The sequence below is a fragment of the Cebus imitator genome, unplaced genomic scaffold (genome assembly GCF_001604975.1).
Source record: "Cebus imitator isolate Cc_AM_T3 unplaced genomic scaffold, Cebus_imitator-1.0 Scaffold144, whole genome shotgun sequence".
Taxonomy (NCBI): domain Eukaryota; kingdom Metazoa; phylum Chordata; class Mammalia; order Primates; family Cebidae; genus Cebus; species Cebus imitator.
Genome location: NW_016107459.1, coordinates 520,855 through 537,501, shown reverse-complemented (window position 1 = coordinate 537,501; position 16,647 = coordinate 520,855). Strand labels below are relative to the sequence as shown.

The following is a 16,647-nucleotide window of genomic DNA, read 5'->3' as shown; positions in this document are numbered from 1 at the left end:
TTTTTAATATAGATAGTTATAAAAAAATAAGATGTAAATAAAGATTTTCCCATTTGGAAATAGAAACAGACATCTGTAGGAACCTTATTTGTTGATAAGATTAACTTTTCCTTTTAGATAGCTTCACATAATCACAACTAAAGATAACGGTTTAATCTAAAAACAAGTGCAGTGTAGAAAATAACTTGAGTCATTTAAAAGCATCAGATGACTTGAATGATATTTGGAATGGGATTTGTGAAAACTCTTTCAGACTTCATGTTTGTTAAGTCCTTAACCCTTTTCTGAACGAAATACCAGCGAGCGTATTTGATTTTGGAAGTCAAATGGAAACTGATCTGTTAAGCACACTACAGAGGACTTTGAATTCCCTCTACTGGTGCCATGAGTCATTTAAAAAATCTTCTTTAAATCAATATAAGATGTAATCTAACAGGAAATTCTCTGTCAGAATTAAAGATAAAAAATAAACAAATCTCAACTTTGCAATCCCAGCATGGGGCACAAAATGGTAAGGACTATTAATGGAGAACCATGGACAGTACCTTTTGAATGCCCGCTTGGGACTCCAGAACATTGTTCTCTGATCCATTGCTTCGGCTGATCATCCGCCACATTTGGGAATACATGCTGTCCCTCTCAAAAGGATTCAATCCTTTCATGCGGACATGCTCATATACTGCAGAGTCCAGGACTGTGCCGTAAGGGATTTCTGTTTGCTTGGAAAGGTCCTGGAGAGACCTTGATTATTGAGAGAAAAGAGAGACACAAGAGAGTACTGAATATTTCCAAGCAGGAATAAAGTCAAAAGAAGAAAAAGGCAATATGTGTGGAAACATGTATCAAATACATTTCTTATTTTGTTGTTTCCTAATATTAGGATATAATGTGTAAGAAAAGACTGCTGTTAGGGTATATGGCATTGATACAAATTATGAGAACACAAAATTATTGAAGGAAAAGTGAAAATTTCTAGTGGTAATACAATGCTTTTTTTTTGGTGAAGCTTCACAGGGGAAAAAGCTAGCAATTCCATCAAAGGCAAGTTACATTAGACTGCTAGATAATCATATAATAATTAGGTAATTAAAAAAATTTCAATATGTTATAAGCATTAGGTCTACATTCCTTTAGGTAGCAAGATATTTTTATAAAATTATAGAATTTACATAAGCAACATGTTTTGAAGTCAAATGTAAGCTTAAAATTCACAGTTAGGGTAGTCATTATTTATTGAACACATACATGTTAGATAATTGATAGACATTATCCTAATGGAAATGCCTCACATAAAGAATTATTTGACCTATTTTAAAGATAAGGAGACTTAGGTTGAGAGAATAAATGACTTGATCAGTGTGGCACAGTCAGTGAGTGTGAGAGCTAGAATTCAAATATGGGTATGTCAAGCCCCAAAGTATTTCCTATGCAAGATGCTGGTACTTATTTCCATATTTCTTTGGCTATATTTGCCTTAGCAGTGTGTGTGTTTGTGCGTGTGTAGTGTGGAGGTGGGAGGAGTGCTTTCTATTTGGATTAGAATACATTTCATGTTTCTGGAAAGCTGAAAACATATTCAGAATAATGCTCCAAGATTAGTAAGCCAATCTTTTGAGTTACAGATAGTATTTGTCCCAGGTTATCTGTCTCCAAATTGGTGGTTGATTTCCCTCTATTGAGTTTCTGAGTCCCTCTATATTTTCCAGCTTAAAGAACCAGTTATCATTCCACTGGAACTTATAGAATTTGTTTAGTGTGTAGGTGCCCAACTCTAATGACTGACATTTAAGGACAAATATTGTGTCTCTGACATAGTGTTAAAATCAGATGCTGGCACAGTTACAACTCACTAATTTTTGGGAATGGGAGCAGATGCTATGAAACACTACACTGTACTTTGAACAAGAATGAATGCTCACAGAACTCTACAACCATGAGCCATGAATCTCATGTAATGTTTATCTCTGATCTTTTGGTTTGTTTCTAGATGGAGTTTGCTAATGATTTCCTGAGGATCTTTCAACCAACACTAGCATTAGGTAAAGACACTGGGAATATTCTTGCAGTTCACTCATCTCCATCATGTACAAAACTATGTTGGAAACAATACATTATGGGCCATATTTGTTAGAGGAGTATTTGTGCCAATTTCTAATAGTAACTTTCAGCAAAACTTAATCTGCATTTTATTGCGTTTTGTGTTGTTGATGTATATTATTTACTCCATGGAAACTACCATGATAATTCCTTTTTCTTCTACACATCTATTGCATAAAATAATGAATTTAAACCATCCTATTTGAAAAGAAAGTGTAATTCTGGAATTTTCTGGAATATTCTAAAACTATTGAACAAATTCTACTATTTGTAAAAGATAAACTAAAGTGATAATGTAAATGAATAATTGAGGGCAAAAGCAAGAGGAAAACGAGCAATATAGACCTGGGATACAACTGAATACCGAAGTCAGTGGGCATTTACTTGTGGGACATACCATAATTCTCTTGGTATATTATAACAAAAATTTTGTTTCAAGAGAGCAATTTACTGCTGTTTTCAGTAGTATCAGTACAACTATATCAAAAACATGAACATTTTTTAACATATATCCTCCTGTTTAGTGGTGGATACCCAAAAATGGTAACACAGGAAGAAGAAATGAAATATATCTACACAGGTTACAATAGAACTTGTTCGTTAAGTTTCTATAAATAGAAAGGTGAAGGCCAGGTAGTTGCACACAGCACTGTCTAGAGCCTGCAGGTCTATGGATGGAGAAAGCCCACAATGCAGGACACCAGACACCCTACCAGTACAAGACGGGCCCTTGGCTGTCTGACTGTAGGGCCCCATAGAGTTAGTACTACCGGACACTTGCTAGTACTATCATAGTGTCTGGTAGTACTAACAAACAAACTCAACTATAACAGAAGGTTTCAATTTAATGGAGGTGAGATCACCGTTTAGAGTAATTTTTTTCAATGCCTTCATCTAAATATATAAATGATTTGCCCAAAGAGTCACCATGGTTAAATGCTGCTAAACAAATTAGTGCTCCTTCTTAGACTTTCATGAAAAGAAAGCTAAAATAAAATGTTAAGACCTTTAATATAGGCAGTTTTCCGTCACATAGCTTTACCTTAAATGTTAGCTTTACAGTCTGATAATAAAGAGTTTTAACACAAACTCTTTAGTTGGTTAATACAAACAGCATTAACCAACTAAACAGTAGTTTAGCTGGCGAAGTTGTTTGGTACAGAATAAATTTTTAGAGGAATATGTTAACATATTGCCTATGTGAAGTTGCTGGTGTTACAAAAAAGGCAGTTTATATTCAACATACTTCAAGTTTAGAATGGCAGAGCATCTTGTAATTTAGAACAAAGGCCTGTTCCCTCTAGTAGTTTCTGACATCAAGTGCAACTTATAAATTTGCCTTGAGACATGTTTGCAATAAAAATTACAGGTTGTCTGATTCAGCATGTTCCATTAAAGTACACTAAGGTAGCACCAAAGATGACAAAAATAAAATGACTGAAGCAAAATGAAGTGAACACAAATAGCTTATTACAGAATGAAAAAGCCATTTCAGGAGCCCAGCATAGAAAGTGGTCACTTTGTTACTTTCATATTAAGAAGAGTTTAGAATAAGATTAGCAGAAATTCTGTAGCCTATATTATCAGCCTCTAAAGGAATTATTGTTATTTCCTTTAGACGTTATTGGTTATTCAACAAATGGTAATCTTCAGAAAATTGTATCTGAAGGTCAAAATCTGAGTGCATATTATTTAGACATGCCCAATCATTGTTTTAAAATGGATAACAACCATAGAATCATTAATAGGCACCTAATATATATACATTAATTTACCATGGCAGATACTGACATTTCTTTTTTTTTTTTGAGTTGGAGCCTCACTCTGTTGCCCAGACTGGAGTGCAGTGGTGCTATCTCGGGTCACTGCAATCTCTGCCGCCCGGGTTTAAGTGATTCTCCTGCCTCAGCCTCCCATATAGCTGGGATTACAGGCACCTGCCACTGTGCCAAGCTAATTTTTGTATTTTCAGTAGAGACGGGGTTTCACCATCTTGATCAGGTTGGTCTTCAACTCCTGACCTCGTGATCCACCCACCTTGGCCTCCCAAAGTGCTGGGATTACAGGCGTGAGCCACAACGCTCAGCCAGCATTTATTTTTTAACAATAGACATTTCTCATGTGATGGAAGGAATGGGAAAATTGGCCAGGAGCAATGGCTCATGCCTGTAATCCCAGCACCTTGGGAGGATGAGGCAGGTGGATCACCTGAGGTCAAGCATTAGAGACCAGCCTGGCCAACATGGCGAAACCCTGTCTCTAATAAAAATACAAAAAATATTAGCCAGTCGTGGTGGCAGGCACCTGCAATCCCAGCTACTTGGGAGCCTGAGTTAGGAGAATTTCTTGAACCCAGGAGATGGAGGTTACAGTGAGCTGAGATCGCGACACTGCACTCCAGCCTGGGCGATAAGAGCAAAACTCTGTCTCAAAAAAAAAAAAAAAAAAAGGTAAGGGGGAATCTATAGTACTCCGGAGTAATCTGTTGTGAACATATTATGTATAACTCATATCATACTCCATTTCTTTACTTAGCCACATATACTCACATAAAACTCAGTGAATAGTCACTCTGAGAATCCCTTAAACTTGAGCTCTCTTCTCTCAAACCCACACTCAGGCACACAGTAAAAAATGAGTGTCTATAGCTCTAAGTGGTGGATGATAAAAGAAAGCAAATGCTTTGCTGCTCTAATCAGCCTTATCTTCTCAACACTTGACTGAGATTATTCTTTTATTCCTGCTACTGCTCTCTGATCAGACTAGCATCAGCCTGTGGGTACTACACAATACTGACAGCTTACAGGTAAGTGGTATTTAGTTATTTGTATAAATAGTACATACACTGAGGAACTGTGTAATTGAGGGCAATTAAAAATTTTAAAATTTGAGTGGCTTTAGGTTGCTGTAAAACTCTTTCTATGAGAATAATAAACACTGGAACCCTTTTCAAGCATTTAAAATTAATTTTGTGCTGAGCTCAGTGGTTCATGCCTGTAAAGCACTTTGGGAGGCTGAAGCAGATGAATCACTTGAGGTCAGGAGATTGAGACCAGCTTGACCAACATGGTGAAGCCCTGTTTCTATGAAAATTAGTTGGGTGTGGTGGTGCACACCTGAAATCCCAGCTACTTAGGAGGCTGAGGCAGGGGAATCACTTGAACCTAGGAGGCAGAGGTTGCAGTGAGCAGAGGCTGTGCCACTGCACTTCAATTTGGGCAACAGAGAGGGACTCCATCTCAAAGAAAAAAAAATATGAAAAAAATTGAATTAATTTTGTTATATGTTACACTCTGATATTAGATCTATCTGACAGCACAGCTTTAACACTGAGTAGGTTAGATTTTAAAGTCAAGCATATCTGTCAAATCAGTATTTGATTGGGTTATCTACTGTTTTTTATAAAGATTATGATAATGATGATTCCTCCTTCCACAATGCTTTCAATTATTTCTATTGGTATTTTTTTGTGGAAGTTCTGTCTCTTCCGGCAGAGTCAGGTAATTCTTTATAAATATTGTTAAAGAAGAATTCATGCATTTAAGTAGAATAAATAATGTATAATTTCCCTTCCAAGGATGAGATTGTGTGATTTTATGATACTAAATTGTCATCAATTTCTTCAAAGTAAACTCTTTGGGACATTTGTATGACTTCATATTAATTAAATAATGTTATATTGAATATGTTGCTAAAAATACATCTCTAAAACTGTCAACTGTTCTTTAAAAAATCTAATGCCTAACCACTCTGTGGTAACTTTTCACTCATATTCTTTTCCTATTTTCCTTTAACAAGAGAGTAGATGTTACCATCTAAATAAAACTTAAATAATTCTCATAAACCTCCCTGTCCCATCTCCTCCTCCTCCTTCTTCTTCTTTTCTTCTTCTTCTTCCTTCTTCTTCTTTCTTCCTTCTTCTTCCTTCTTCCTTCTCCTTCTTCTTCCTCTTCCTCTTCTTCTTTCTTCTTCTTCTTTCTTCTTTTAAGATGTAAAACTATATTTAGCCTGGTTGTGTGGCATGCTCACCAACAACTGACAAGACTGACCTGCCAGCCTGGCTTTGGGGAATTGTAAGTCTAATCCCATTTTTTTTTATGGGATGGAACAAGTCAACTTAAGTCATCACATCAGAAGAGATTTTTCTTCAGAGGGAGAAAAATGGAATGTGGCTGATAGGACAGGCACCATATGCTTCAGGCAAAAGGGCTGACAGTGGAAAAGAGACAAATAGGAGTATATGACAAACATCCTCCAACTCAGTTTAGGTTCCCTCAACCCTTCTCTTCCTAGTTTTCCCCTTTGGATGCTGATTTCAGCAACTGTCAAAAGACAGATACTGTTACAGCCTGGAGAGCTCATTAGCAACCATAAAGAGCCTGCCTGTCCATTGGTTGTAGCAGCTGAGAGCTGTCCTTTGAAGTGCAGTGACAAGTTTTTCAGCATAAAAAGTGATCCAAAATGTAGCCCTTAAAAGAACAACTAGGCTGGGTGCGGTGGCTCACACCTGTAATCCCAGTACTTTGAGAGGCTGAGGGGGTTGGATCAGCTGAGGTCAGGAGTTTCAGACCAGCCTGACCAACAGGGAGAAACCCCATCTCTACTAAAAATACAAAATTAGTTGGGTGTGGTCACACATGCCTGTAATCCCAGCTACTTGGGAGGCTGAGGCAGGAGAATTGCTTGAACCCAGGAGGCAGAGGTTGCAGTGAGCCAAGATCACTCCATTGCACTCCAGCCTGGGCAACAAGAATGAAGCTCCACTTCAAAAAAAAAAAAAAAAAAAAAAAAAAAAACAAAAAAAAAAAAAAAAAAAAAAAAAAAAAAAAAGAACAACTAACATGCCAGGAGGGTGGATTTGGGTGGTTGCATAAGGCAGGCCAGCCCTGAGGAATACTGCTAACAGCCCAGCACTGGGCAAACTCTTAGTTTCTAAAAGCATGAATTGTGAAGACATAAATATCTGTGTTTCAATATTTGGTAAAATTATTCAAACTTCTTTAAAATGCAATGTCTTTCTTTATTGGGCAGGAGGGATAATACTTTTATATTAAGGTATCTTGAGGTTTGAATTAGATATTGTTTGTGACACTTTTCTTAGTAATTAGCTTTCTATGAACACTTAATTACCAATAGTACAATTATTGATGTCATGATTATCACTATTAATTTGTTCTCTATTATGGTTTCTGGAATTGCTGTATCCTTATTTCCTAACAATTAGATTCATTCTCTCCTAATCCCCTTCCTTACCTGTGGCTCTTTAACTTCCCCACCTCATCTACTCCATCATCAAGTTCTGTACATGTTATCTCCTAAATTTTGTAAATCTGTCACCATCTTTGCCTTTCCATGTCTAATGGCCTTGTCATTTCTACCTAGATGATTATTTTTAAGCCTTTCCCCATCCCTGTTCTCGCCCACCACTAATCTATTCTTTAGCACAACAAAACTGTTCTTTCTGATATGCAAATATGATCATACTGCTGCCTTATTTTAGTATTGCCTGTGTACTTCACTGCCCTTAAAAATAAACTCCTTAGTCTTCAAATTCCTTCCAAAATTTGGCTTAACTGTTTCCTATTTCTGTTCTCAGAAACAACCCTTTGCCTCACTCATATTTACAGTACGAGCCAAACACCATTTCTTCATTCTTGGCTGCTTCACAGGTGCATGTCTTGGTAGGTGTCTTCCTGGCATAATATTCTTCTTTGTCTACCTTGAGAATTCCTTCCTTTCAACACGAAACTTCACTGTCTCTTCAGTGCTCTTCTAACACTTGGATTATGTTCACATTTTAGCACTGTGTTTAGGAATTGTACTTGTTTATTTACCTCATCAGAATACACATTGCTAGTTCCCATGATTTTTTAAAAACTTCATATTTGAAATCTAGATCTACCCCAGGGTCTGAAAAACAGTCAGCAGTCAATAAGACTTACTTGTTTTACTGTGGTCGTCTTTACTAGAACGATATTTCACTTTGAGAAGTAAGCATTCCCCTGAAACTAGCATGGCATAAAAATAACATTTTAACTATGTATTGTTAGCCATTCTATAGCTGACTAATCATGGCCAGAAGCATTTGTAGTTAAACAATCAAAAACAAAATAAAAAACCTAAAAGCCTTTTTAAAGGAATATTTGGCAATTTCCTCTGTGACATAATCAGCTGGAAAAGCTTTATTGAACTTCCAATGAATTGCCTGCCAAAATATTTTGCCACATATGTAAAATAAATAAATTCAGAGGCAAATCAAATAAAAAGAAAACCCAAACAATTAGGGAAAAAAAACGTATTCTAAAAGCTGAGAGTATAGTCCACGATTCTGGTAGACATAGGACCTGGTACAAAGCAGAATGTCTGTTCCTGAAACAGTTACTTATCTGAGCAGTGCAGCCAGAGAGAAGATAAAAAATACATGGACTGAGTGATTTTTGACTGAAATATTGGAAGCAAAGTGAAATGTTGAAGAAAATTGCTTAAGCACCTCTGTTAATTAAAAAGCTTATAAATATATAGAAGAATTCATGATTTTAGTAGCTATAGAAGAGATATGCAGCAGAACAAGGAGAAGACAGTCACCTTTGATAATGTTGAGAATTATTACAGGGGATTTTTTTTTTTCCTGGTTGAATATTTAGATAAAGAGGAGGAAGGAGGGTATGTATGTTCTATGGAAGGTGGAAGGCTTATTCCATCTTCCTATTTGTGGCATAGCCAATGGCCACCTGTTCTTTGAGAAGCCGCATTCCTATCTTGGTAGCTCCTTGTTCTTAGTAAAGTTTTCTTAATTACCTCAGACACAAGCTTGCAAAGTGTGATGAAATATAAAGATATCAAGAGCGTATGGTGGGATAAAAAAGGACTCCTGATGTTTTTCAGATGGTTTGGTCCATAATTAAGAGTTCAGCGAAAGCTATTTTTAGTGCCTGAAGGGGTGTCCTTATTTAATGAAAACAGGCTCAGGAGAGATTTTAGCCTATTAGCACTAGGTTTTTATTTTTTAAAAGATTAATGTGAAGGTCATGTTAATGGAAGACATAGGGTTCTCTCATAGAAGATTAGATTGTATTGCCTAAAAATATTCCTCATGGTATCAAGTAATTCGGAGGAACCCAGAGACAGCAATCTCTAATGGAGAGCATGTCCCAGTACCAAAGTGCCTGTGTCTTCCTTCCTCTTACGGTGCCAGAGTCTTCTCCTCCTCAACATAGCAGAAGCCTTTGGAGGAGCAAGCTGAGGTCTGACACCAATAAGGTAGAATGATACCAGGCAAGGTGGAGTGTTAGGACTCCATTTTTGGAAACTGAGAGGATTTCTCAAATGAAGCATCATTCTAGACGGAGAGGGTGTTTTATAAGAGGTGCCGCAGAGGAACAAAGAGGGTCACAAGATGAGCACGTCCATGTGTAATATTCAAATAAGGTCTAAATGATGTAGCCTTTTCTAGTCCCTTCATTCTGTCTCACTCCCCACTCCTGTCCTGAATCTTTCATCTTCCCCCTGACCTTCCTCATGTGACACAACGGAATACATTATATAAAAGACAGCTTCAGGTCCTCTGCTTTAAACTCCTTTAGAATGTCTATTTCATTTTTTATTTTTTAGAACTGTTTAAATAGCCATCAGAATGTAAAGTGTGCTTGGTCTAGAAAAAGTATGCAGCAATATCATGAGAAGGGCAACTCTACCTTTCAGAACATGGTCCTCCTGTGGTAGATTGGATTACAAGGTGCAGGGATTACAAGGTGCGTGGATTACAGCCCAGCAGATGACACTGAAGTCTTTCCTGGCAGACTTGGGAAGATTTTCTGCACTCTCTCCCCTCAAAAGGAGTCTGGGTCACCTCTACCCATATGGTAGAGACAGGGTGGTCATAGGTAAAGCTGTAAGTATATGTAAAGTAGATACCCTTGGGAAAGGTGGATGTCATAGACTACTTAGGGGAACATCCTCTTGCATTTAAAAAGATCTGGACTTTCTATACAAACTTAATAGTTCAGACTTGCAAACATGGCAGGTCATTTTAGAGAATCTAAGGGAAGACAGAAATGTCTCATGTCCTTCTGTAGTTGGCTATGGCCATTAAAAATGATTGTTAAACTCTCTCCGAAATGATGGTGTTATACAAATGCAAGAGAATAGTCATCTGAAAATCTGGCTGACTTGTCTGACTTCTTGACCCACCTTACAAGCTAGAAATTATTTGTGTCACATCATGAATCCTGAAATGTGGCAGACACTGTATTTTTCTAACAAACACAAGCCTCAAAACCCTGACAGTGTTGACAGAAGTATCATTTATGACGCTTTTCTCTATTCTAAATGACAATTAGTTAATAAACAAATGTTTGGTACATATACATATATATATATATATATATATATATACATATATATCATGAAATACTATTTTAGATATATTATATTTAATATATGTGTATGACACATAATGAAAAATATATTATAATATATATTAATTAAGTAAAACTTCACCATCAATGGTCCTAGTATTCTGTACATTCAATTACCCTGTAGTTTTCCTGTGCATGGTACAAAGCACGTATAGCTTCTTTTTTATATATCATGAAAAAGCTGCAATACTTATTTACCTCAAGACACTAAGAAGAAATATGAAATTATCTTAAATTTCATGGCCAGCATTTTACTACATTACCATTGATTACAGGCTGATTGTAAAATTTATGTTAAAATGATACCCTTGAATAATGCAATAGACTTCAATAGTGAAATAGGGGATATTCATTTTCCTGTATCCTTGAAAATTCAGGAAGGACTTCACTAATTCTCATTAATTTCTTTGGAAGAATCAGATTGTTAAATGGTATTAACAAAAACATTAAAAAAGAATCATAATAACAGAGAGGTTAAAGAGTTACCAGAGGCATTACATAATATGATTAGGTATCTTAAAGCACATGAGCCAGCCTCTAAAACTGACTTCATGTTTTTTTATATGAAAATCTAGTGACTTAGAAAACTTAACACAAGGGAGTCCTTGTGTTTAGCTCCAAAATCTCATGTTTCACAGAAAACACTATTTTGTTCTCAGTGAAAATGGACAGTACCTGCATACTACCTCTAGTACAATATTTCTCTATGAAATAAAACACTTCTTTTTCATTTTCTTCCTTTAGCCTTCTCTTTGTCAAATTAAATACTAAAATCTTTTAGTTGTTATCCATAAGATATATTACTTCCATTTTTTATGCTGTTATAAACTAAGCCTTTTTTTTTCTCTTGTATTATAATTTTTGTATAATTTGTGAACCTTCTAAGTAGGTCATGGTAGTCTTTAAAAGGCTTAAACAACTTACATGCTGCTAGGTGACTCTGATCATTTTAATGATTTAATGATTTAAAAATGAACATTAATGCCACCTTGCAAATTTATAATTGACAGATGGTTTAAGCTGAAGCTGTCACAGACATACACAAATATACACACACACATTGTTTTTCCCATCTCTGAGCGAATTATCACCTATTTGCCCTATTAAACTTCATCATACTCTAATCACCTTGTTTAATTTGTCAAGGTCCTTATACATTCTTGCAGTGTAGTCAATAAGCACCCCTACTCAATACAGAGTAGTCTGCATATTTAATAAGCTTACTCCCTATTCCATACTTCAAATCGACACTGAAAATGTTAATTAGAAGCAAGACTAATGCTGACTTATGGAAAAAAATTATTCAATATACCCTCCAAGGCTGACATTGAACCATTGATCACTACCTTGCATATGGCCTACTAACAAGCTCTGAAACAATAATACATAATAATGCTACATGAAACAATGACCCAAATAAAATACAGTGTGTATTCAAATGAGGAATCAATAATATTTTGTATTTTTTCCTCTATAAGATCTTTTAAGGAGCTCAAAAACATTAATCATACTATCAAAAATTTCATAGTGGGAAATAAAAGACTAGGAGAAATAAGTTACCATGAGGTTAATTTAATAGCCTATTTAAAGACACAGTGAAACATTATTGTCAAAGTAAGGGATAAGGTCAAAGTTTCAGTGAAGTATCTAAAGAATATGACTGAAACCAAAAATCCTGGCTCTTCATAACACGGAACAGGGACCAAGTTTCTACTGATCACTTAACATTTTCCAAATGTAAAAGATACATTCCTCTTTTCAATCTAGTAGGTCTGTGAATTTCTCAAAATAATTTCTTTATTTTAATTCTTAGAATGATTCAGATAAATTATCCTCTATTCTCAAGTAAGTGATATTTCCTTTTTGAGGAATTTCAGTTAAAGTTGGTATTAAATACATATCTTGATGTCTTAGAGGCAGGTCTTATTAACTGTTCCTTCGTGATTATAAATGCCCAAACTGTTCTGCAAATGTGCTCCCCACTCCCAAGTCAACAGCAAATCTTGAGAACTCTGTAGCATCCCTCTAAGAAAATGATAATCATCATCTGAATAAATCCAGCCCACCCAGCCAGCTTTAGACCTTATTCCTCACCTTCCTCACCACTTGCCGTTAGCTAGGGTACCTGGCTCTTATTTAGCATCATCCCTCCTTAGTATAAGGGCTTGAGAAATGGGGGCTGTAGCAGGTGTGTGTGTGTGTGCGTGTGTGTATGTGTGTGTGCATGTGTGTATGTGTGAGTGTGTGTAGAAGTGGAGGAGAAAGTCATTAAAATAAATTGAATATGTTTAGATGACAGGAGCTGTGGAGGAACTAAGAGCATCAGATAACTAACGGGGTCAAACAGGTGCTTAGTATAGAGTGTGGAGGTCAGCACACCAAGATCACTGGCATGACGGGGAAGCCAGGGAAACAAAGGGGAGACTGGAAATAGAGAAACAGAAAAAGAAAATAAGATATATGACAAAAAAGCTTTTTTTTTTTCAGGTTTCCCTTTCAACTTAAGATATCTGTTGTTCAGGTTTTCATGTGAGTATCAGTTTTATCTCAGACCTTGTTTAATAAGTTACCTCATTGGTATAGTTGACATAGAATTGTATGGCTGAAGAGACATGGAAAATAACATTATTCGATCTGTGGAACAAACATTTCTGCAGTGAGCAAAGAATTGGATCACTTTTTTTAAAGACAAAAAACTGAAGTGCAAAGTGTTTTTAAAATTAGCCTTAATTTTTGGTAGGAGAAAAGAGACTTGAAACTGTCTTCAGTCTCCTTTAATAGCATTCTTCTGTCAAACAGCCTTGCTTGGCAACTCCAGTCTTGCTGATTTTCATCACTACTCTTCCCCCATTAATTTCACAAAAGCATGCTCCATACTCAAACTATGTCCTCCAGAATGACTAAACAGCATACACCAAGTATAGCGTTTTTTTAAAAAAACATATCTATAAGTTTGTGGTAGATAGAATTTATTTATTCAGCAGACTTCAGTGAGGAAGGAAAATAACAGGAAATGGAAAAGAGACAGGAATTTATATTCCTGAGTACCGTACTTAACAGGTTTCTAGGCTTTAAGGAAGAAGATTGGGAAGAAAGAGAAAAAGAGAAGGATTTGATTTGTCTAGAATGATTCTGCTTGTTCAGAAGAAGATCATCTTAGAAGCTGTGGAAGATTATTAAACTGCCAAAGTTTTTGTCCTGGAGAGCTCAGTGTAAACAGAGTCTATGGAAATGCTGATATAGTCCTGTTCCTGGGAGCCACAGACAGAGTGTGAGACCACTTTTAATTAAATGCTCACTGAAAGGTGGCTTTGAAAGACCCATATACTTCTAGGAAGTTTTAATTTTTTTCCAAAAGAAAGACAAAATTCTGTCTATGACATCTAGATGGCTGTATGTTTGGAAAACATCCATCACTGTAGCGCTTAAGTGCTAGGACAGCAAGCCCTTTCAGCACTAATGACACAGAGTAAGGAGATGAATGTCTTCCTCTGCTGCAGCGCGTGTGTGTTCTGGAGCTAAGCCTATACAATTCTGTATTAAAATGAAACATAAAGGCAGTATAAGCCAGGCCTTGTCACTTCATCCACCTTGATTTTGGCTGCTCCTAATAAAGTATCCAATTCCCCACTGAGAGCTATAAAAAAGGCTCCTACTGGAAGTCTGAAGTGTGCGTGGGTGACACAAAGAATACTTAGAAAGCATACCATTTTGGGTTTCTTCTCTTATCCTTGAATAATAGGACAGAGACATATCTTTCATAGTTCTATATAATTTTTTTAATGGGTTACACACAAGTCATGGTTTCATACTCTCAGGTCAGATTCTAAACATTTCTTTCTGGTTCACTCAGTGAGTGAATATTTACTTGTAACCAACTAAGTACTCACGCGATACACTGCATAAGGCACTGAACTGGTACAAAGGTGATAAAACAACCCTCAAGAATATGTATTTTAATAGGGAAGTAAAACAAGTAGAATAGTATTCCAATACAGGTGTAAGTGAGGTAGATGTGAAGTGGTTCACAAAAGGGAGACACTAAATGTAGTTATGAATATGTGGCAAGGCTATACAGAATAAGTGGATTTTGAATGCTGTATTATGAGAGGGGTAAATAAAGATAAGTTAGGAGAGAAAACTTGCCTGGCAAATATGTATCCTGACCCAGGGATCTTGCCAGTCTTTATCAGTAGCAACCTGACTTCAGTACTAGTTAGTCACTAGCTAAGGTGACATAACATAGTGAATCATTCTTCCAACTCCTTATTTATGCCTAAATTCAGAAAAGGCTTGCAGATGCATCAGATTTTTGTTTGTTTGTTTTGCCTTTACCTTTCAGGCAATGAAAGGATTAAGTAGCAGGGCAGAAAGACAACTCTCAGCAAAATAGACCATGGGTAGGGTGGTGACAACTGTGTCCGAAACAGAAGCTCATCAGCAAGGAACTCTGAGGTGTAGGTGAATTTGGTCAAAGGAACAATTAATGTATGGAATTGTGGACAAAATGATAAAAACACCATGAAAAATGGGGACAGAGAGAAAGACAGTCCAAGGAATCTACATGAGTGCCTGGAGAACATGTAGAAGAATCGAAGCAAATGTGAGATAAGGGATGTCCAGGAACTGTGCTAATCATGCCCTTTGGCTTTTATTTTTTTCATTGAATCTTTACACTAAATTAATGACATTGAATCTATTCCCCTTTTTACTGTTAGGGAAAATAAGGCTTATAATAATTATGGAATCCTGACAAGATCATTGAGCTATTAAGTGTCAAATAATTTGAATGCAGATTTGTTTGAATCTAGTCTCCCATTACTATTTTTTGGATGCCACATAACTTAGAAATACCTGGAATTAACTTAGCTAAACATACTGCTGCCATTCATTCTTTCCTACAAAGCTTTCTTTATTTTCTAAGAAACTTATAGTCACCCTTATGGATGTCATTTATTCATTTATTTATTTCATAAATAAAGGTTTATTGTATTTGTAATTGGCAAACAATATGTTCCCCTGGTAAAAAGTTCTAATGCTAGATTGCCTGAGTTTACTAGCTTTTAGTTTCATCATTTACAAAATAGAGATGATAATAACATATCTCTCATGGGGCTATTATGAAGACTAAATGAGAAAGCCCTTGCAAAGTATTTAGAAAACTAGCTGTCACATAGCACGCACTCAAGACAGGTCAGCTGCTTTTATTCATACTATTGCCAGGTACTCCGACAGGCACTGTAGCAGTACCAAGATGAATATAACCTATTCTTTGCTTTTGAAGAATTTAAAATCTCAAAGAGCAGGTATATGTGTAGTAATGACTAATTATGACTGGAAAAATAAAAGATACCAGAGGAGAAGGGGGTTTTGAGGCACTTCAGGGAGAGAGAAGAGCATATAAAGTTCCAGAGAGGCATGCAGTCCCATGAGTCTGGTTTGACTGAAGCATGAAAAAGTGTGAGAGTTCATTGGTGCCGCTGGACAGAAATGTGGATGGACCAGAAGGGCTCAATATGCTTTGCAAATGGAGCTGTAGTCATCTTGATTGGATGAAGTAATAATAAAGTTTTTTAAGTCAATTTTGAGGATAGAAAAAGGTAAAGGTCTGGACTCCACACTCCAGTGGATAAACTGCAATGGGAAGAGGATGGAGAAAGAGGAGCAATAGTTAAGGTAAGGGAAAAGAAAATAAGATGTGAAGCAGCAGGCAGGGACAGGCATGATCTTTTATTGACTCATATCAATAAAGGGAAGAAAATCAAGACTTGGAGAAAAAGATGGAGAAGAAATAGAAGAGGGGAATATAGTTAGCCTCTACCTTATTTTAAAAATAGTTTTTTAAACAAATAATGTAATCCACTAAACAAGCTAATAAAGAAAAATCACCCAAGCATACGAATCAATAAAAAATAAAGGCATTTTTCAAAGTCCAACACATATCCATGATGAAAAACATATGGAAAATTAGGAATAGAGCTTCCTTAAGTTGAAAAATAACATCTACAATAAAAAGCTCTTTGCAGCCAGGCGTGGTGGCTCAAGCCTGTAATCCCAGCACTTTGGGAGGCTGAGGCGGGTGGATCACGAGGTCAAGAGATCGAGACCATCCTGGTCAACATGGTGAAACCCC

The 16,647-nt window shown here is 36.3% G+C and overlaps 1 protein-coding gene across 2 annotated transcripts in view; it reads right to left on the bottom strand.

Moving 5' to 3' along the window:
- Positions 1 to 16,647, bottom strand: part of GRID2 (glutamate ionotropic receptor delta type subunit 2) — a 731,875-nt gene that overhangs the window by 279,261 nt on the left and 435,967 nt on the right. For both annotated transcript variants that reach the window (XM_037743424.1, XM_017542400.2), the window contains exon 12: positions 546 to 741. In XM_037743424.1, the coding sequence (XP_037599352.1) occupies positions 546 to 741 (196 nt within the window). The remainder of the gene's footprint in view (positions 1 to 545; positions 742 to 16,647) is intronic.